Raw genomic sequence first — 22,557 nt, 5'->3', positions numbered from 1 at the left:
ATATCTGTTAACAACCCATTTAATCTATAAAACTTGGCCCAAGCTTCCATCTCCCAAAAAAATAAAAGAAACCCGATCATAAAAAACCGAGAAATCGATTCACCACCACAGTTTATTATTCCCAAAAAATATAAGAAAACAATTCCATTGCTAGCTCCGTTCAAGTATAAATATATCTTTAATTCTTTAACATAAATAGACTTTGTATTACCTATACAATTAACCGCATTAGTGAAGCATATTTCCTTTTATAACAAAAAACGTGCAGTGCTGGCTAACCCGTCGAGTTGTGGCCATTTTTCCTGATCACAGCACCGTTCGGCTTCAAGTGGTCTAGAGTTGGCTCAGAACCGAACAAAAACGCACGCAGCGCCATTCATTGGAGTTGCACAATGAAAACAGAATAATGATTCTTTATTGAATCTGTGGAACGAAGAGTGGTGTGATCATGGATATGATATTCGTGTAATATCACATCATTCGTGTAATTTGATAACATTCTCTTGATAACGAATTAAGATAAAAATACTAATGCAAATACTAGGTAGCAACAATTGTAATAATAATAATAACCTTTAAAAATCACACGAGGCTAGTTCTCAATTAAGTATTATTAAGCTTGTGGTATAGGTACTGAACGACTGATAAAATACTTATATGTATACATGTTATTTGTAAATACAACTTACTTAAAAAAGGATATATTGATCTATTTTTTATGTAGATAATTGGAATGTCAAATAAAACTGACTGATTACTTGATGGTATTATTGATTAATACTAGATAAATATTTTAATATTATAAACGCGAAAGCTTGTGAGTAAGGATGGATAAATTTGATCTCGGTATTTTTTATTTATGTACATTATGTTCTAGCTGTGCAGTTAAATTTGTAGTCTATGTATTATTCTGATGTTTAGTTTAATTAAAACGCATTAGTCAGTTTTTGCCTAAAAGAGTAACAAACATCCATCCAGACACCCACACACAAAAACTTCCGCGTTTATAATATTAGTAATTATCTATTATTAATAAACAATATCATAAAATAATTATCGAAAATCTTCTATTTTTTTTTATTCAATCACACATGATGTAATTTTACTACTAGTAATTTGCGACAACCGCATCCAATATGTTCGTAACTCGTCTCTGGCTGTGTTTACATGGCGGATGGTGCAAGTACTGGTTCAATGGGAGAATTGGCCCACTTGAATCATAATGGCCCAGTGGCTGCCCCGAGATAGCACTCGTGTACACCCGACTTGTGATGTTTTATCCTATATATTGCTCAATATAAACGAATTCCGCGGGTGTACACCAGGCCGCTTTTCGGTCCAAAGGGTGAAGTAATCTTTGTTGATCCGCTAATATTGCGAAGCAGTGCTGCCCCGCGGCGTTCCTTCATTGTCTTTATTGGAAAAGTAATAGGCAGGTATCAAACTTACTCTATGTAAATTACGGACGTAAAAATATATTTTACTAATATTAAAAACTACTAACTAACTTACGCAAAAACTACTGAACGGATTTTAATGAAACTTCACAATAATGTAGCTTATACATCCAAACAACACGTAGGCAATAAATCAGATATACATCAGAATAACAAAATTGTTATAGTCACTTTGCTATGCAGTTGAACTCTTTATAGCTGAAATGAAAGCCCGTGAAAAAAACTTTCACAAAGAATCAAAGTAAAATTAAAACAATTTTAACAATCTCCGTACACACTGCACAGAGATGTGAACAATTTGGTACGAAAAGATAAAAACTTATTTCAACTTTGTTTGAGAGTGTTTTAGTTTCGTGAATGTTCTGCCTTGCTGTCGGGTTGCAAACACTACACGGTTCCCAATGACTCCACATAGACAAGTGACAAACAAATCTATGGATAGTTAATCGATGTCTATCGCAGTCATGTAATAGATAGAGACAGCAGAATCTGGTATCTTAGTCTAACTTATTGGGTTTATTTAGGAAGTTCATGCTAACTTCACTCTACTACGGGACAAAGTAACACTCTATCTTGGCTAATTAAAGTACACAAAATTACTTAACTACTTACTCAGCTTGGTGTTAAGATGGTTTTTCTTATCTTTACATACAAAGATTACGTAAAATCGTAAAGGGACGAAAACTGTTTATCTGTTTGTTATTTAGATTTTTTGTAAAAAAGGACTGATCTTCTAAACCTACATATGTAGGTAAAGAAAAGTAAAATATCCCCTTAATGATTTTCGACAATTTTTTTTAAAGGGGCTCCTATACTTTTGTTATTTAATTATTTCATATATTATATTTATTTTCATATATACCTATATTATAATAGATTCATATTAAGATGGATTATTCGTAATATGAATTTGAGTGAACGAGATGACGATATATTTTATTAGATTGTGTCGTATAGATGTTTTTACATTATTGTCTATTTATAATTACTATATAGCGAATACAAATTTAAATACATTTTTACATAGTCCCGGGCACAACTAATCAAGAATAAACACACGATATAAAACGATAATAATGCTACTATGCTACTACTCCTCAAAAACACATACCTGTCGCAAGAAGTTAACTAGAGAAAATAGTTTCAGCATTATGTGATAAACAAATAATTTAGCACTTCCATAAACATATTGGTATGTGGGCACGAAATATTTTAAAACACATTTTGCACCTGCATACGTACCTACCTACATTATAGGAATATTTACGAGAAACGGGGTGTCAGGAATTTACACTCCTGCATTTTCAATAAATACAGTGGAGTATTTATTTCATGAAATCAATAGCGGAGCATATGTATATACATATATTTATTAATAGATATTTTTGAATATCCTTATATTATATCACTATTATTAAGTAATTATGAATATTTGTACAAATTATAACAATATACAAACTTACGGTGTTTTTTTGTATATGTGTATTTTATATTCTAAAAGTATCCTAGAAATATATTTTATTCATTAACTTGGTATCATCAATACATAGTATAAAACAAAGTCGCTCTGACTGTCTGTCCGTCCCTATATATGTATGTCATTAACTAAACAACAGATTTTGATGCGGATTTTTTTAATAGATAGAGTGATTCTAGAAGAAGGTTTATATGTATAATATATGTACACCCAGGCGAAGCCGGGGCCAGTAACTATTTTGTTATAAAATAGAATAAGTAGAAAATTCTTTATCTGAGCACTTAATTTTTACATTAATAGAGATGAGAAAACAAACCCGGTACCTAACTACTTGGAGATGCTAGCACGCTAATAGAATTTACATTGAATAAATACAAAAAATCGGTATCGATATTTAGTACAATCATCATTATTGTATAACATATAAAAGTAAAAATTCAGCCTGACTTACCAGGGCTAATAATAATAAGAATTATTATATATAGGAAAAATAAGGAGAAAATTTGTAATAGGAATAATAGAATACCTAATTTTAACATATCGCACAGTCACGCTTAACATATGCAACACATAATTAAAATTTAATTAAAAAACATCTTTTTGGAACAAGACTTTATATTCGATAGCCCTACATTATAAAATATGTATTAAGTCCGCCATATGTGCTTTAACATCTTTATTACGTGCATTAAAGGTAAATATTAAGGTTCCGATATGCATACACCCAAATAAATATTAACAGATAGATTATCAACAGTTGAGTTTCTTGGCAGTTCTTATATGCAGTTACTTTCCGAACTAGACGACACGGTCGTAAATAATAGGTATAAATAGCGCAAAATTGGAAATAAAATGTGAATGTTCAACATGTATAAAACTCGTAGTAGAGTTTAAATTTAATATGCGTGTATTTAAATAAATGTAGAGTTGCCAACATGTTTAAATAAACTGTGGATATAGTCTCGTTCCATGCTGTGAAGTTACCAGGAGTTGTTAAATATGAAACACTAAACATTAACATAGTGTCAATGCTGCGAAACTTTCAGGAATTTGCAACTCTCATTCATTAAATGTGGAGTGTTTATGATCACAGTGCCATGATATTAACAACATTGTTATTATAAATAAAAGGATTGCATTTTTTGCATGTTTACACGTTAATAACTGCACATTCATGTCTATTAATATTATCTATAAAAAGATCGTGTAAAGGAGCCGGCTTTAAGATTTTTTTTATTGTCGTATAACGCTTTTATTGACATAGGCCCATATATCATCACTCTATGTCCAATAGGAATAGAACTCCAATTAAGAATGCTGCCAAAAAGGGGAAAAGGTGACTCAAACGAAGTTTTATTGCTGTCTGTACACGAAAAAATACTGAAAATACATGAGTAAAAATATTATCGTGGGACTTTATCAACGTAAATTTTTTATTGGTTATTGAAAATGTCACGTACGTATGTAGACAGGATTTTAGTAGAAAGGATTTATAAGAGAAAAGGTGACTGCAGTTGTAGTGAGCATATATTGGTATAAGCTACAGTAGCTTACGAGAATCTAAAACCGGTCAAATAACTGGAATAGGACACCTGAATAGTCACAAGGGACGTGTTGGTTGGCTGCTGCATCGAGGTGGGTAGACTAGAATTATAATAATATATGAAATATTAGCGCAGCCTTCGGACTTCATACTAATAATCTTTATTACCTTTTCTATATTATTAGGTACATTTTTTATAGAGTTTTGGTACGTATTTAAGAGTAAGTAAAGGTAAAATCGTGAAATATAAATGTTTTTCTTTTTTATTCGAATCATAGTAATAGCTATTTGTAGTAACGTGTATTTACAGCTTCATCGTTTTAAAATGGGAGCAGAGTAATTTTTAACAAATTGTATTAGAGAAATATCGTAATAATATTATATATATTATACATTTCGGCCAATAGTGTAATGCTAATATTGCATAATGACGCGGGTCTTATCTCGACAGAGTCCACGGAAAGACTTTTTTCCAAACCAAAAAATACAATTTGTTGGTGCCGTTTCGCCCAAGCGGCAAAATATCATAGCTTTGATCTGTATAATAATAGGTAGATCGGTGTAGGGGCGGAGCTGACCGAAACGAGGGGGGTCCGTGATTGGTGGATGGCAGAAAGGGGGACAGGCGAGGTGTGGTGGCAAAGGTTGCCGGCTTGAGCTGTCGCCATTGTATGGTGAACGTCGGGCGACGTGGTCGCGGCCTAGTGTCTGTGTCACATCGGTTTAAGAAAAAAAAATGTTGGAATTTTACACGAATATAAATCCCGGATTGATGCAGGAAGCGATGCAGCCCCCGCTGGCCTGCGCGGGAAGAACAGGTCAGATTATATTATATATTAATTTCATTATTATTGACATGTGCGGTGCGTTTTTTAATTGTTTTTATCGGTAATTATAATGCTATTGCGTCTTCTATGGCTTTTTTCAAGATATTATAATATTTCTTCTGTAATTTATTGCTCAATATATTTTATAAAATAATAACAATATTTATTCGTTTTTTATGTCACAAATAATAGAAAGCTGACTAAAATAGAGTCTCCATCAAATATTATTACAATATTATTTTTATAGAAAAATAATATTTTTAATAAGTATACTGTTTATAAAAAATAATTATTTTTACATAACAAATTAAATCGGAAACCATGGAAACTAAATTTGAATAAATAACTAGATAGATATTTGCGAGGACAGTAATTTTAACGGATAACAAAATATTAGATTTATATTTAATACATAATATTAATGTATAACCATGTTTAAAATATACTAAAATGAAAATTGTTAACGTTTATAAATGCGTATATTTAAAAAAATAACTGAATTTAAATAAAAGACTTGGCTTTAAATTCTATAAAACTATAGCATTGCACAGAGGCGCGAAACCGAGTCGAGCAAAAAGATGCCTGGAATTTATAGCATTAAATGTACAACTTATACGTTTAAGTTACATTTACCAACGAGTTTCTCTTTTATTCTCGCCATATTTTAACGAACGGAATATAATAATTCTTTATTCAAATAAATTTAAAATTAAGCACTTTTGAATAGTCATCACCGGTGTAGGGATAAGGTGGCTGGTCAGCAGTGAACGATTATAGGATGAGAATTAATTAATCTCTATTTGTGTTATTTACTAATAAATAATCACGATAGTTTCCAAAGAACCACTGATGACGATACGACCTGATGAATATATCATGGTAGCAACCAAGCCTAGTCTCCATTACCAACAACATTTGTCTACTGTAAATTTCAAGAGCGTTGCTTCAATCTTTCCATTATTTATGAATAATGATGAGATGGCGATGAGAGTATGGGTTAATGATGAAACTAAGTGGGATACAAAAGTATGGGAATGAGTTCTAGCCACTAATCTTAAACCTAAGCGAATTTACTAGGACTCATGAATCTTGGTAGGACTGGAGCTGATAGTTCTTAAGATTGTAAAGAAAGAGAAGAAAGAGAAGTACCTATCTATAGATCTTAGATTACTAATCAGTCAATCAACCAAACGAAACAATCTATCGAAGTCAAACAAATTGACACGTGGAAGTTTAATTGGGTTAGTCGGGCCAATATGTATACCTAACTAGTTTTGCGTGAATGTGATGAACGCACGATTTCGACTCTATGGGGGCCCCGCCGATCGATGGGCTATATCGTATGCATCGTCATATATCTAACAGTGTGTGAGTTTATCTGTCTATAGAAGATTTCATTTAAACGCAAAACGATGAAATGAAATAATATTAAAGCGTAACCTTTTAGTAACAAGAAATTCAACTTTAAAGTGCAGTGAAGTAAATTTTCTAAGAATGGATAAACTCTACGGGCTCCGGCATGCAGCTACGTGGAAATAAGAATGACGTGAGCAGTGAGAAAAGGTATGCTCGGTATGGAAGAGAGAACGAATATCTGTAGAATAAACGCTGTCGACATACCTATTCATAATATCCAGTACACGGTAATGCGCGAGCAGTGGATTCTAAATAAAATGTTTACGTAAAAATGTGAAAGTTGGTTGGTTGTTGGTTCGGCATGCAGAGAGAATATCTAATAAAAGAAAATCATATATACAGATTATGAAAGAAAATTCTATTGATCTAGCAGTTTAGCACACACTTACCTACTTACGATGGTCGCGGGTTTGATTCCTCACATAGTACAAACATTTGTTTTCATGAGTATGATTCTTTGGTGTAATAATGACTATTTACTATTTCTTTATATACATTTTAGGTATTTGTAATATAATGAAGAAAACCCAAACTTATGAATATAGATTGTGCAAGTAGTGTAGACTTTGTACAAACTTGTTGGTGTTGTCTATGTTTCATTATTTCAGCCGCCAAGCCACTTTGTCCGCGGTATTTCAACGGTAGAACGAAAAACTGCAGTGAAATTAAAATATAATTAAATGTTTCAAAAACATTTAATTATATAGATAGACAGATAACTGACTTATTTATATTTTTAGCATAACATAATATAAATATAAAAAAGGTAGAGTGTTTTGTTAAAAACAAAGTGATAGACTAATTTGTAATCATCCACTTAAAAATCGAGCTCTTCAGTTGACCTGTCAAAACAAACGCAATTTTATCACATTTAAATAGTATTTTGTTACAACTCTGCTGACGTTTTCGGAATTTACTGAGCATGTACAGAAAATTCGGCTGGTGTTCATTTCAAACAAATTCTATGTAATTTTGTGCAGGTGAATACTAAACACCGTAGTATTTATTATTGCTGGCTGATTGGCTAACAGATATTTGATATACACCAGTAAACAGTATATAATTATTAATTAAAAAATGTTAAACAGTTTTATTCCGCAGTATCTTTGGTATTTGGAATATAAATATGTTGTATTTGCACAAAAATATTACTGCACATGATACTGTTATTAATCATATTAGTTATATTATCATCCGGGTCTTAAAACGAATAATTTTATGGTAAAATATATTTACCTGTCTTGACGTTTCATAGCGATGGACGGAGTATAGCGATGTTAATATCGGCAGATGACAGTAGTTATTCTACTACTGTCACTAGATTATTATTTATATCGCATACTACAGTTATTTTTCTAGTCTTTCTTCAAGGATAGCATCACATGAAATATTATATGACAAACCACTTTTCACGAAAAATAAAGTTTCTTTTGTCATAAAATGTGCATGTACTAATGAATGCGCTATTGATTGACCATTAGTCAGGTAGTCCTAACGTTATAATATTTATTTATTTTAATTGAACTATATATTGTATCATAAATTTATACTTATATATAACTATATTTAAATTTATCACTATTTTAGATTAAATAAATAATATCTAGTAGTAAAAATGCAGCAGTTTTAGTTTTATTTATCTAAATTTCGTCATACATCAGAAAAAATAGACATAAAAACATGTGTTAACAACAAAAATAAGAATCGATATTAAAATTATTTTATGTAGATGATAAAATAATTTTAATATCGTTTCTTATTTTTTAACTCAGAACGGCTCTCTATCGTAGACAATACGTAATAAAGAATGAGGGTTGGTCTATTTTTTTTATCTAGTAGAGCGTAGAGCAATAAAGAGACGTTTAACTTCGACGGCTCTTTAACAGAAATTTCAATATAACATTTAATTTTGAAATTTAAAAAGCGTTCTCGCGAACGCCTTTTCTTTGTACCTTTATCTATATTGCATCCTGAAGTTTAAATCTATTTAAATAAACCCAGAAAATAGTCGACACATGCGATGTTGAAGGCAAGTTCAAATAAAGTTATAAAAAAACCTATTCGACAGGGAATTTAAACTAAAACGGTACTTTTACGAAGACAGTGAAAAAGCCGGAATGCCTCACAAACAAAGTAACCATACAAATAATGCTTTTAAAATTGTTCAATGTCTAGCCAGAAGGAAACGTGCGCTTTTACCATTTCTTTTATGAAACGGAATTAATAGTGGAAAGCGTAAAGCAAAGAGAAAACACTAAACGTAATATATTACATGAATAATTATTTTCCACTGGGTTGATTTAAAAAGATTTATTCAACACAACATGATGACATATGTCTCACGACATTGAAATTATTTATAAACTATTCGTGACAGCCTCGATGGTCTAGCGGTTTAACACACCGCTAACACTATTAAAATATTGTTTTAATAAGTTTGAGTGTTTCTAAGGGTCTCGGTGTATTCTATGTATGTTATGTATATATTTACAAAATAAATAAGTATATATAGAAGCTCTGATTAACTTGGGACTAGATGGCCCTATGTGAATTGTTCAGAGTTATCATTAGATACCTATTATTATTTAACTTTATACTTACAGTATTCTCTCTCTCTCTTGTCTTGTCTCTCTTTTGTCTTTCTTTAGACAATCTGTCATTACATTAAAGGATGTAGTGATAGAATTGTCATTGCGGGTAAAAATCAGAAAGCAACGACAGTAATAAAAATATAGTTATGATTTTGTGAAAGAAACAAAAAAACATTTAAAAATGATACTATTATATAAACACCTATTTTATAACATTTTTAAATGTTTTGGTCCTAAGTATAATATACATATATTATAACGTAATTTATTATATTCACCCTCTAATGTTCTCTAAACTTTGTCTCTTACTTGTTTAACTATATCGCCTGTTTTTAAATAATCTTATTAAATGAAATTTGGTACACAGATAGTCTATACCCCGGGAAAGGAAGTAGGCTACTTTTTAATGCAAAAATCGGTAATAAGGAGTTGAAAGTGGAGATGTAAGGTTGTACGGAAAAATTGAAGTTTTTTAAGCTTTCAAGGTTGAAACTTATTTTTAGGCTATTGATTAAATATAATTAAAGAAAAAAGGTTATCAGTGGTTGAAAGAGGAGATGAAAGTTGTATAGAAGTATTATCATCTTTAAACCTACCAACCTTGAATCACATTTTTTAGGCCATTAATTAAATATAAATAAAGAGAAATGGTAGGGGGTTGAAGGGGGCGTTGAAAAGTTGTTTGGAGTAACGTCATGTTTGAAGCTAGGACTATGAAACTATTTTTTCATTATTTGGTCAAGGTCGTAAAATAGTTTTTAAGCGGACGAAGTTACAGGTATAGCTAGTACATAATACGTATATTCAAATATACCTATATTTCTTAATTGATAGTTTTAAAATACAATGTACAGACTTAAATATCTACGACAAACACTCCGCAGTGTTTCACAGCCAATCAAATCAATATAATGTACCTATGTGTGGCCGATTTATAGATAAAATTATATCTGTATATTTATCGGTATCTCGGAAACCAATTTATTATTTGTATAGGTGCAACAATTGATAATAACACTTGCGTTCAGTTTGTTGACGGTGCTGTTAGTGTACCTTAAAAAAACTGTATATTTGAAATACCCCCGTTATTTTTTCTACAACAGCATAGGGTTTTTCAGGAAGAGTATATTAAGGTTTCATAAGGGTCGGCAACGCGCATTTGACACCCCCGGTGTTTCAAGCGTCCATAGTTTACAGTAACTATTTACCATCAGATGGGCTTGTTTGCCACCTTCAATGTATATTTAAGATATTTTTAATAAATAATTTTATTAAGTATAATAATACCTTCCATTTGTTAAAAAAGTATGAATACTGAAAATTAACGATAAAAACTCGCCTGCCTCAGTCACACCTATTGCCAGCCAAGCTTGCTTGTTTGTTGGATTTTGGTTGTAGAATGAGAAAAGACAACCGACAGTTATGTAATATTGAATAAATCTCTTTTATTATTAAACTGTTAAGCGGCATATATATCTATATATAGACGACAGTTATCACTAAGTGGGAGGTCAACTTATTAGCATTATTTGCGTTAAAAATTGTGTCATTAGTATATTTATTTGTTAAAGATAAAGAGAAAAAATTATAGGATACTACAAAAAATGTTTCACTTTAAAAACAGGTTGCAATGAAAAATATCGAGAGTTTGTGGAAGCGAGCGACGCGACGCATCGAGACCTGTGAAACGTGTGGGTTTCAATCCACAGGTTAACAATGTAAATAAGAGTTTTTCAACAACGTATATTTGTACAAAAAATTATTGAATCCAACAATATAAATGCTTTAGTTAGTTTTGTAAACTGGCTGTGCAAGCAAATGACAGCGAAACCTGACTGTTATTGGATAAACTCTGGGTACACAATCAAACGAGTTGAATAAATATTTAACGTCCACGCCAACTATAGCAGCGAAACACCATCTATATACACAAACAATAAAGTAAAACATACATTTCTGAATTAACGAATTGAAACTCAGATTAACAATTATATTATAATTATATTAGTACGTGGTACAAAGTTATTACAACCGTCCGCATAATTTTCGTAAAAAAGGGGTACAAAACCCAAAAAAAAGCGGACGGAAGAGGAAGAAATTTCTCACACATACAGCTTATATAAAGGAGTGCAGACTGTGCAGCTGGATGGATTTGGACTTTCAGATATCCTATAGTTAGCTGTTTTAAGGAGTAATTTTCTTTTAGATATTTTAAATTCGACGCAAACAAAGTCGCAGTTTATAAAGCTAATAATAAAATAAACATAAAATGTAACATCAAACCAATATACGAGTAAATATGTATATTGTGAATAGAAAATTAAGAGATATTCCGATTTTCATATATTGGGTTATTCATTACTGAATTGCACTTGAATAGCTCAAAAGGTTTAAATTAATTTTAGTAAATGGATAGATTATACCAACATATTTTAAAGTTTCGTGTTTAATACATTCCTGCATTTGTATTGTTTGCCGGATCACACTAGCCGTGTAAATAACATTTACCATAAAACTATTTGTAATAAGAGCCAGTTAACACAATAAATAATGCATAGATACATTAAAATTCATTATCGCAGGCTACGTTTACATATTGAAATTTAGCTTTTATTAGATAAATGGATTAAATATTTATTTAATTATTCTTCCTTGCACTTATGAAAATATGCATTTTGGCGTATGACAATAAATAATACGAGTATAAATAAAAAATGTTTATGCACATAAATATCTACTTGTATACTTACATGGTATCTATATTAAAAACGTGTATAAATAAGGGGCTAAATTATTAATAATTATTCACAGAATTTCATATACGCGTCGTTTATATCAATCATAGTAATTAAATGACAGATTTAATAAATATATAAATCGTAAATATATTGGGAATAATGTATAGGTAACTAAGAAGAATAAATAACACAGAACACAGCGCCATCTAGTCCCAAACTAAATAGAACATGTAAGTAGGTAGTATAAGTACTAACTAATATATGTAGACAACAGCTTGCAAATGCAAACAGTTCTACTGTATACATATCTACACATTTGTGGGAACCCGGGACCATTAGAAGGCGAGGCAGCATTTTACACCACTACACTATTATAGTCATCAATAGTAGCAGATATTTAGGGTAGATAGGTAGCAAAATGACATGTCGACATGACAGTAGATAGGAATATCAATAGAAGCACCTGTTTAAGCTTATCATTGTCATTTTTATTGAGAATCAATACTAATAGATATGGAAGCCTAGTTAGTCGGTATCAAATTGTCATTAGCGTCAATTGTAAACAAATCAAGCTCAGTGAATAATGTAGTTAGCTAACAATCAATATTTGCTCTTTAGGGCATAAAATCGGACTGGGGTTATCGCATCAAACTGCCCTACTGTAGGGTGAACGGTCAGTTCACGACCACTCTTGCGTCTTTTTGCTTTTAACTCAAAATTTTTTCACGAAATTTTTCCAACAATATCAACCCAGGCACCGTCCGGATCGGATACGGCGCCGGCGGCTCACATTGATAGTGTTTTGTTCTTGAAATTTCCGTCGCAAAATACAAGGGCAGAATAGCGTACATTTTTGCTCAAAATGAATGCTCTCGGTGCGTTTATTTTCAGACCTTTTTGTGACTTCGGAATATGAGCGTAAGGTTGGTTTTCAGAATCCAAGTTAGATTGGGCCGCTGGCTGGTATGACACAGATACCTAGCTATTATATACTGAACTAAGTGACCCAGGCAACATTGTCTGCATTATATTTTCCATTTTTATAACATTATTCATTACAGTTACGCTCTTATTGGTCCTTTTTGTTTGTAAACAAAAAATTTAAAAAATTAAAACAATCGTACCTTATAATGATACATATACAATAGTGAAAACCATCTTTAACCGGGTAACCAGTTTTTGAGATTATCGCACACAACCGCACAGTGAAGAAATCGATGACAATAAATAAAATAGAACTGTACCTGCAGTTTCATAAACTTAAAATTTATAGTCTATGTGATATCCTGATGTATAAGCTATATTACTGCAAAGTTTCAGCAAAATCCGTTCAGTAGTTTTTGCGTGAAAGAGTAACAAACATCCATCCATACAAACTTTCGCGTTTCTAATATTAGTAAGATAATATATTGCAGGTAGAGTTTATTAGTATTTTTCTCCGCTTTCTTAAATCTATCTTTGCCTAAATGTTAGACCATATTTTATGAAAGCTTCAGTGGAAATTGCATCGTAACTCTTCCAGCAGTTTTTACTTAAAAATTTAACACGCCTACCTACCTAGACCTTCACAAACGCCTACTAGCTGACCCACGGAACTTCATCCCGGTCACAATTCCCACGTTTATACATTATTTTTCATTACACCTCTCCTCATATTGGTGATGTCATATAGTCTTCAATACTCACACATAAAGTAGTTTTCTATGTATGTAAGAATTTTCTAAATTCGTTCCGTTGGTCCAGAGATCACTACAACCTCACACAATTCATGTCTTCATCTTTGTAATATTATAGATATGTGGAGATAGATATTAGGGTAGATGTATTAAAGGACGTCATAAGCTAACTGTTTACTGAGTTCTTTTTCAGCCCAGACCACAGACATTGTGTGCCAATTTAAATTTTTGATAAATTCTCCAGTGTTGAAAGCATCAATAAAACGTCAAATAAATTGAAAGAGCGGTATCCTCGCTGCTTGCAATGTTGGATCCGATTATACTCAGCGGAACGTCGGCATGCATTGTACATTCATATGCATTCACAACAGTGAACTCTGCATTTACCGTCTATTACATTTCCGAGCATATTTTTATATTGGCGATTGCTCGCTTCCATTGGTTTAGTATACCGCTTTACCTCCAGTGGTCCCGGGTTCGATTCCACACACAATACAAAAATTTATATTCATGAGTATCCAATTAGAATTAATAATAGTACAGAAATTAATTTTGTACATTTGTATTTTACTACTATTGTTTACTCTTCTGTGTATTGTTTTATACTGTGTATATTATTTAAATGTAATGAATTGAGGGACCGTATTAGGCACATTGATTTTAGAAGAAAAAGTATGATCTATCACATTTAAAATTAGTGTTCTTATTGCAAAGTAACAGTTATGTCTAATGTGCAACTGTGAAAAATAGATTAAAATATGTATTATTACATTACATATATATTATTATATATTACAATTATGTATTATTATACAGATTAAATTAAATTATAAATTATATTTGCTACTAAATACCTAACAGTAAATCAGTCAGCACTATAGATTAGAACAGACCAGACCCTCAAGCAGCACTCATTCAGTAATAATAGAATGGAATGGTATAAATAAAATTAATAAAATATTATTGTTTATTTATTTAAAATAACATTTATTCAAAAGAGCAACGCAGAAGTTTCTTGCTCATTCTTCTTGTGATGAGTCTGCGTTCCGAATGAGTGGTAGAATAGAAAAAATATTATTTTTATTTATTTTTCTATGTTCACAAATATTCGCATTAGTAGCATATTATAGTATTAGTAAGATTCATTAGTTTCGTATATATCAACATAATATACAAGGTATGTTATACTCTTGAACAATGCGTTTCAAATTTTGACAGCCCCGGTGGTAGGGTAGCTGTTTAGCACACCGCTTTACTTCTAATGGTTTGGGGTTCAAACATTTGTTTTCGCGAGTATGATAGTTTGTATCGGTACGGATGTTTTCTATGTATATTCCGAGAGACTCATGATCGCATGGATTTTCACAGAGCATGAAGGGTGGGTGGACTATTAATAACAGGGAAAGGAGTATGTATTTACAAGAAAAAATATCTAAGTATTTATAGTAGTTGTGTAGTACCTACCCGCTAAGTTCCGCTTAACTTAGGAATAATTTGCATTGTGTGAATTGTTCAAGGGAAAGTATTAAAAAAAAGACTTACTACTCGAATTCTTGTAAGAATTTGAAACAGTAATTTTATAAAATTGCTAGAGTAAATACGGAATTTACTTAATAACAAAAACCTCTATATAATTTTAGCATATATAGGTACGTCTGCCTTACCCTTAAGAGTAAGGGTTATAGCATGAGGGTATAGTATTAGTATATTACGTGTGGTGTACATAAATCGATTAGTGCATAAACAGAACCTACTTTCCGAGCCTGACTCGATGTTACGAAGTTAACATGACCCGTACACACACGCGCGTTGTCAATGACGTAGCGCGTATTAGTAAGAGCTGCAGATACAACTTTCACTTTTGTGTCACGTGATACTGAAATTCTCGCATCCTATTACGTGACTCCCCACATCGATTAAGCTTGAACGGCTGTTACTCCATTTTGTTCCCCGGCCTGATCGCCGTGACCCGGGTGACCCGGGCACGCCTCTCCACTCCCCATGGGCGGTCTCCCTACCCCCACCCGCAGTCTAAGAGCGTGTTGAGACGCCGTTCCGTACGGTATATTCTGCTTTCAAGCCATTTCGACATAACGTTTGAGTATTTCTGCGTATAGTTTAGTAATTCGACTGTACTTTTCACGTTTCAGCACAGAAACGAATATTATAATGATTATAGATATGATTTTTTATTTATCTTGGAAGAACTTATACCGAACCGATTTATAAATTCCTATATTATCAACAAACAACCAATTCGATAATATTCTTTAAAAAATAGTTTATAAGGAAGGAGGAACTCAATTTATTTGGGTCCGTGAGAAGCCAGGGCGCGTTCCTAGTTATTTACTACAAACATACGAAAGACTTTCATATAATAAAAATAATATCTCAAGTCAATTCACACAGCGTCATCTAGTCCCAAGCTAAATAACTAAAAATAAGCAACATAGCTTGTACTTTGGACTACTGATATACCTAAATACTTAGATACATTTTTTGTAAATACAGACATAATATACATAGAAATCTCCTATACTAATACAAACTATCATACTCATTAATACAAATATTTGTATCGGGTGTGAAATCGAACTAGGTAGACGCCGTCATTATTAGATATATTAAGCACGTTTCTATTAATTTTCAATAACTGTTTGACATCCCTGGAATTAATACATTATCATCAAATTGCCTGCATGCCGATTAAATTTCAGCCCAATTAGGCGTTTCCAATATGGATTAGGTCAACATTTTGCACAGGCCTGTACCTACGCATCGTAGTTAGGGTTGCCAACTCTCCCGGAATTCCGGGATTCTCCTGTAAAAATTTAATTAGTTTTTAAAATCTCATAAAAATTTTCCTCGCCTCTATCAGTCTACGGGCTATTGTGGCTTGATTCTAATCAAAAGGTATTACAAGCTGCTTATAGACAGCTTCGGTGGTCTAGCAGGTTACACACCGCTTTACTTTCGATGGTCGCAGGTTCGATTCCTCGCATGGTACATACACTTCTATTCATAACTATGATTATTTGTATCGGTTTCGGTGTTTCCTATGTACATTAAGTATGTACCTATTTATAAAAAAATAACTAGTATTTATATCAGTTATCTAGTACGCATAGTACAAGCTCTACTTAGCTTGGAACTAGAGGATTCAATAAAAATACTGATTACTTAAAAAATATACATAATCTTGATTTCTAATCCTGAGTCTTGGTAAGCCTAGTTGTAGCGGTAGGTACTACACTCAAGTTCACTCGATTATATTATTATTTAGAGATTTCTAAGGGCGGTCTACTAATTGCATTTTTAGAAGTATTACTTCTAAGGATGTATCGGAGGATCTACTTAATAAGGATGATGTTTTGATGTGATATTTGTTAGTTTATGATTTTCGTCATCACTATAAAAATCATAAGATACTTATTATATAACATTTCCGTGTCGCAGTGATAGTTGCCATGCTTATATAAGAATAGGTTGTCATCTATTTTTTGTATCCCTAAGTGGTATCAGAGACGCAACCTATACATTTATTTTTCAAAAATTTTTTATAATATATGTTTGCAATGTGGCATTTTCAATCGGTATTTATTAGTACTGTTAAGCAGAGCTTCAGACAACTGATAAAATACTTAGATACATTTTTTACACCGATCCCGATACAAATGCATAAATACAAATGTTTGTGCTCTGCGAGGAATCAAATCCGCGATCTGACATGAAGAGTGCTAAACAGCTACACTACAGAGGTCATTTCTCATAACTGAGACCACAAATTTTTTTAGACTAAAATATTTTAATAATATTTCAATATAAATACAACATGTTGTTGTGTGTCTAGGTAACATTTAGGTTGCGTTCTCACAAAGGCAGAGTAAATATGTACAAAGTAAAATGTATTCGCCTCGTGTTTATTTGCTGAGTGTGCAAATAAGCACTAAATTGGCGCGTCGCTACAGTTCGTAATAGTCGTGGCTGTTACGGAAAGTTTGTTACACGTTCCATACCTGTTCCATGCCACTTTCGATATCGTTTCAGTACACGTGGTGTTTGGATGTGTGACTCATTCTAGCGTAGGTACTTTCAGTCAATGGGCATTTGGCCATGTGAATGTAGTGTAGTTCATATTCATGAACTATATTCACCATTGGTTCACTTATTTATTAGTTCTTCTTATCAACACTAATTTTTGTTGTTTATAAATACGTCACCTAATTTACATATATAGATATTAGATAGATTTGTACACTTAATATAACCAAATTACAAAATTTGCTTATATTAAGTTTATATTTATTTGAATAAAGAATATTTCTATTTCTATACGATGTTATTGAAAATATAGTTTTTGTTTCTATATTCAAGTAAACTCAATACAAGCACTTTTGAATAGATATATTTTTTTGTTTTACAAATATTTGGAACGCAGACTGGTCACAAAAAAATGAGAAAGAAACTTGCGTATTGCCTCCAAATGCACCCAAAATTCTTTGCAAATTAAAAGTTTTACCATTCCCAAAGACTTTCGGATAAAATAATATTAATAATTAATTCACTTATTCATCTTATAAATCTATACAACCATACTAATCGATATTTATGTTGTAAATGCGAAAGTGTGTTTGTGTGAAAGAAACACAATACCTTCTTATTTTTAATATAATAAAATGTTTACATGTACATCACTATCTCTATGTCAGTGTGTTTCAGTTTCAGTTTTACAAATAAATACCTGAAGTGATTTTAATTAAATTGAATATGAAATTAGATGATATTACGAGGACGGATGTAAATTCAAAATAAACAAATAAAAGATATCCTTATGACAGTCATCCCAGATGGAGTAGTCATAAACATAGTCAATTGTCGACGTAATTGTGAAAAAATGACATGACCAAATTTCGCTTAATAAATTTGCATGCAACGTTTCAGGAAGCGAATCGCCGCCTTTGAATTAAGTTCTGGTTTGTTATCGAGGATTATTTTAAGGAGAGTCCGTCAGAAATACAAATTTAGTTTATTTTTTGGTGACGGACAGATAGATTTAGGTATATTTTGCACGTAACTTTGATTAGATTTAACATTAGGTTACCATTTTCTCATGAAACATACCTATTATATTTCAAAGATAACATACCTATTTAGTTTTAAACATTTAAAGATAAGATATTTATCTCAGAAATAATTCAGGAGGAAATGAAATAGATGATGAATGATTCCAAAGATCATCTACACTCTGATAACTTAAAGTCGGTTCTGCACATTCTATTATAAAAATATTTTACTTCACTTTTTGTACGCTAATGTTAATTTATTAAAAGAGTTACAATTGGGAAATTTACAATAGGAATTAAAACATCAAAATTTACTGTGCATTCTACAATCTTTCCTACAAAACAATCGTCTTATTATATATACCTATTTATTTATAACTTCAGTGACTACCGCACATATAATAATATAATTTGTCTAATTAATGTCTCTATAATATCGATAAAGCTTTAAACAGACATATTTTTAAATCTTTTACAAGCATAACAGTATAGTTTATTAATATTTCAAATTAGCCTTGAAAATTACAATTCATTTCTTTTGGACTAAACAAACATAAAAAGTTAAATTGTTATTTCACTTAAAAAAATGCTAAAATGAGTTGAGTATTATTAATAAGCGAGTACTCATTAAATAGGGAAACATAAAAGGTATACTAGGGTTTTTATCCAGAAAGTTCAAATAAATAAATAACATATGTGATATATTTATTTTTAAAAGCTTTGCTTACTGTGTAATATTAATTAATTTGTTCTTTACTATAAATAATTGTTACATTTGTTATTGACATTTTCTCAGTGTTACCTACTTACAAAGCGAATGTTTATTCACCTGAACGGGATCTTCCACATGCTACTAATACAAGTATTATTGTCTACAGAACTGAACGCTAGCATCAAGCGTGAAAAGATAGTCGAGATCTGCGAGGGTTGCGGGCAGAAGATCCAAGATCGGTACCTCATGCGCGTAGGGGAGTTGTCATGGCATGAGCACTGCCTGAGCTGCTGCGTCTGTGGGTGCCCCCTCGCACACACGTGCTACACCAGAAACGCCAAGCTCTACTGCAAACCCGACTATGATAGGTAATATCTCTAATAAAATTCTGAACCCTTCTCTTAATGTATATCTTGCAAATATATTTGAATACAGGTGAAGAGTTATATACTTGCAAAACGAATTTTATTGCTTGGCGAAATTGCTTGGCGAAATGCTGAGCGTTATCCATAACTCCGCGTGTTACCTATTATTTATTTATTGTCCCATAGATTGTTTGGAGTTAAATGCACGAGATGCGGCGACCGCCTATTGCCGCAAGAGATGGTAATGAGAGCCCAGCAGTACGTGTTCCACATACAATGCTTCGTTTGTGTGATGTGCTGTCAGCCATTGCAAAAAGGCGAACAATATGTCATAAGGGCTGGTCAAATATTCTGCCGTCAGGATTTCGAGAAGGAAATGTATTTGATGCAACATGCGGAAGATGACATGATAATCGATGATTCTGAAAGGCCACGCGATGGGCGGCGAGGTCCGAAACGACCACGGACTATACTAACATCGGCGCAGAGACGGCAATTTAAAGCTTCATTCGAAGTGAGCCCGAAACCCTGCCGTAAAGTTCGCGAGGCGCTAGCGAAAGACACCGGCCTAAGCGTTAGAGTTGTGCAGGTCTGGTTCCAAAATCAGAGAGCTAAGATGAAAAAGATTCAGAGGAAAGCTAAGCAAGAAGGAGATAAGAACAATGAAAAAGAGAAGGATAAAGACGAAAAAAGTATAAAACAGGAGTCGCCGTCAAGCGAACACGGCAATTACTTGGGTCTGGATGGCTCTTATTCCACGTCGAGCCAGCCTCTCAATCCTAACTTGCCATATTCACCTGATGGTAAGTAAGCGAGCATGCTAAATTATAGATAATAATAATAATCAAGTTTCAATTTATTTAAAGTAATTAATGAATGAAACTACGTTAGATGGTCAATTCTACCCTAAAAAAATATGTTAAATAATCATGGTGTAAGTATTAAGGTGAAATTGAAAAACATTATGAACTAAAGTAATTACGTTAGTTCACAATATCGACCAACAAGTGGACGAACAAGTCTCGTAATTAATTATTAACTATACCAATGTATATTTCCAGATTACCCAGCGCATTCGGGCGACAGCTTCTGCAGCTCCGACATATCGCTCGATGGGAGCAACTTCGACCAGCTCGACGAGGGTGCATCGGACACAATGAGCCTCCAGAACCTTGAGGTGCAGCACCATTCCCACCAGCATAACACTCACCCCTCCCACGAGCCCTTGAACTTAGGCACAGGGGCGGTTGTAAACCCGATTGACAAGCTGTATCTCATGCAAAATTCTTACTTCAGTACCGATCATTGATTCTCTGGCCGCGGCGCTGGCAGAAGGTCAAGAATTGGTCAGCGACTGCGGCACATGGCTATGGACCTGTGCATGAAGTCTACAGCAACGACCACTAGTCATACGTCCACGTATACAGACGTGAATTCCCTGCTGCCTACAAATTTCGATTTCAAATATTACGACATGCAATATTAAACTGTCGAAGTACCCGCACAGGATCCGTTTTTGTGTGATCAGTGATAGATCGGACCGTTTTAAGTAGAAGTGCCATTTAATAAACAAAACCATATTCGTAGGATTCTCAATCATAATCGTGCTTTCTATAAGATGTCTTTTTAATAGCTTGGTTTAGATTTGTGGGACTTCAAAATTAGAGCCAATGTAAAATACAGTTTATGCATAAATGTAAATAAATTATATAATATACAATTAAACTTTGTAACATTAAACTGTGTTAAAAAGTTAAATGTGTTAAATAAAAAGTTGCGCAAATCTTATAATACCTACATATAATGGAAAATTTTGTTTGAGATTCAGTACCTATTATGCCACGTCAACAGATCTCGTAGAAAATAAAAGAAATCCCGTTTCCACTAAATTACTTAATTTTTGTTTGTTGTGATGTAAACTCCTGTCGTAACTTCTAAGTAGATAGGTACATAAGCATAAAAAACATGTAAACATGTATGTAGATGTATGCATAAATTACATCTATCACATTCTGTAACACAAATAGCATAAGTAGGTACTGTAAAAAACAAAATATATATTTGGTGGAAACGTGGCTATAAAAGATTATATTTGAGTTTACTGTATATGTATATACATTGGTAACTAGTAACATTAAAGATATTATATACGTGCAAATATGGTACCATAATTATGTGCATTTTTCCTTATCTATACAAAACCAAAAATGATCTCACTAGATAATTTGTCTGAAAAACACTAAGTCAATAAAAATAAATATTACTAGATACATACATTCTGCATTCATAGGAATAATTCGTAAAACCATTAATTTAAATTTGGTAGAATATAAAAGTGTAATTATGTAAATACTGTACAGAGAGTTAATGATTAAAAATAGAATTTTATTTTTAGTGTAGTCACAGCCCTAGGGAATTAGAAGAGAACAGAATAGTCATGTTTAGTTCTTCAATAAACTAGTTTGTAAGAGAGCTCTCAATGACGAACTATGCGAACTAGTTAACAGATCCCCCGTTTTTTCGTTAGTTAGAAGTGACCCGCCGAAAAAAAATAGCAACATATAAGCACTCGAAAAAAAAGAACACTAATAGGCCTAGAGATTAGTCAGCTTATTTCGAAGGTTTGTTAAATACTTTGCAAATCTCTGACTCTAACTGACTGACTGTCTAACTAAATTTAAAGAGCAAACTA

The 22,557-nt window shown here is 32.4% G+C and overlaps 1 protein-coding gene across 1 annotated transcript; it reads left to right on the top strand.

The window, feature by feature from the left end:
- The first annotated feature begins 5,203 nt into the window (after positions 1-5,203).
- Positions 5,204-22,188, top strand: LOC131853130 (LIM homeobox transcription factor 1-beta). Its single transcript, XM_059203950.1, has 4 exons — positions 5,204-5,295; positions 19,667-19,868; positions 20,052-20,668; positions 20,927-22,188. The coding sequence occupies exons 1-4, from the start codon at positions 5,214-5,216 to the stop codon at positions 21,172-21,174; spliced, it is 1,149 nt and encodes a 382-aa protein (XP_059059933.1). The 5' UTR covers positions 5,204-5,213; the 3' UTR covers positions 21,175-22,188.
- The last annotated feature ends 369 nt before the right edge of the window (positions 22,189-22,557 follow it).

Source organism: Achroia grisella, unplaced genomic scaffold (genome assembly GCF_030625045.1).
Source record: "Achroia grisella isolate CSIRO2021 unplaced genomic scaffold, CSIRO_AGI_Agris_v1 utg874, whole genome shotgun sequence".
Classification (NCBI taxonomy): Eukaryota; Metazoa; Arthropoda; class Insecta; order Lepidoptera; family Pyralidae; genus Achroia; species Achroia grisella.
Note: the sequence above shows the minus strand (reverse complement) of the source record. Positions and strands in the feature narration are given on the sequence as shown.

What these genes read in the sequence shown, in the direction of transcription:
- LOC131853130 (XM_059203950.1), top strand. Translation starts at nt 5,214, where the DNA reads ATGTTGGAATTTTACACGAATATAAATCCCGGATTGATGCAGGAAGCG. An exon ending in GGCCTGCGCGGGAAGAACAG is followed by an intron (nt 5,296 to 19,666) that starts GTCAGATTATAT and finishes TATTGTCTACAG; the next exon opens with AACTGAACGCTAGCATCAAG. An exon ending in CTTGCCATATTCACCTGATG is followed by an intron (nt 20,669 to 20,926) that starts GTAAGTAAGCGA and finishes GTATATTTCCAG; the next exon opens with ATTACCCAGCGCATTCGGGC.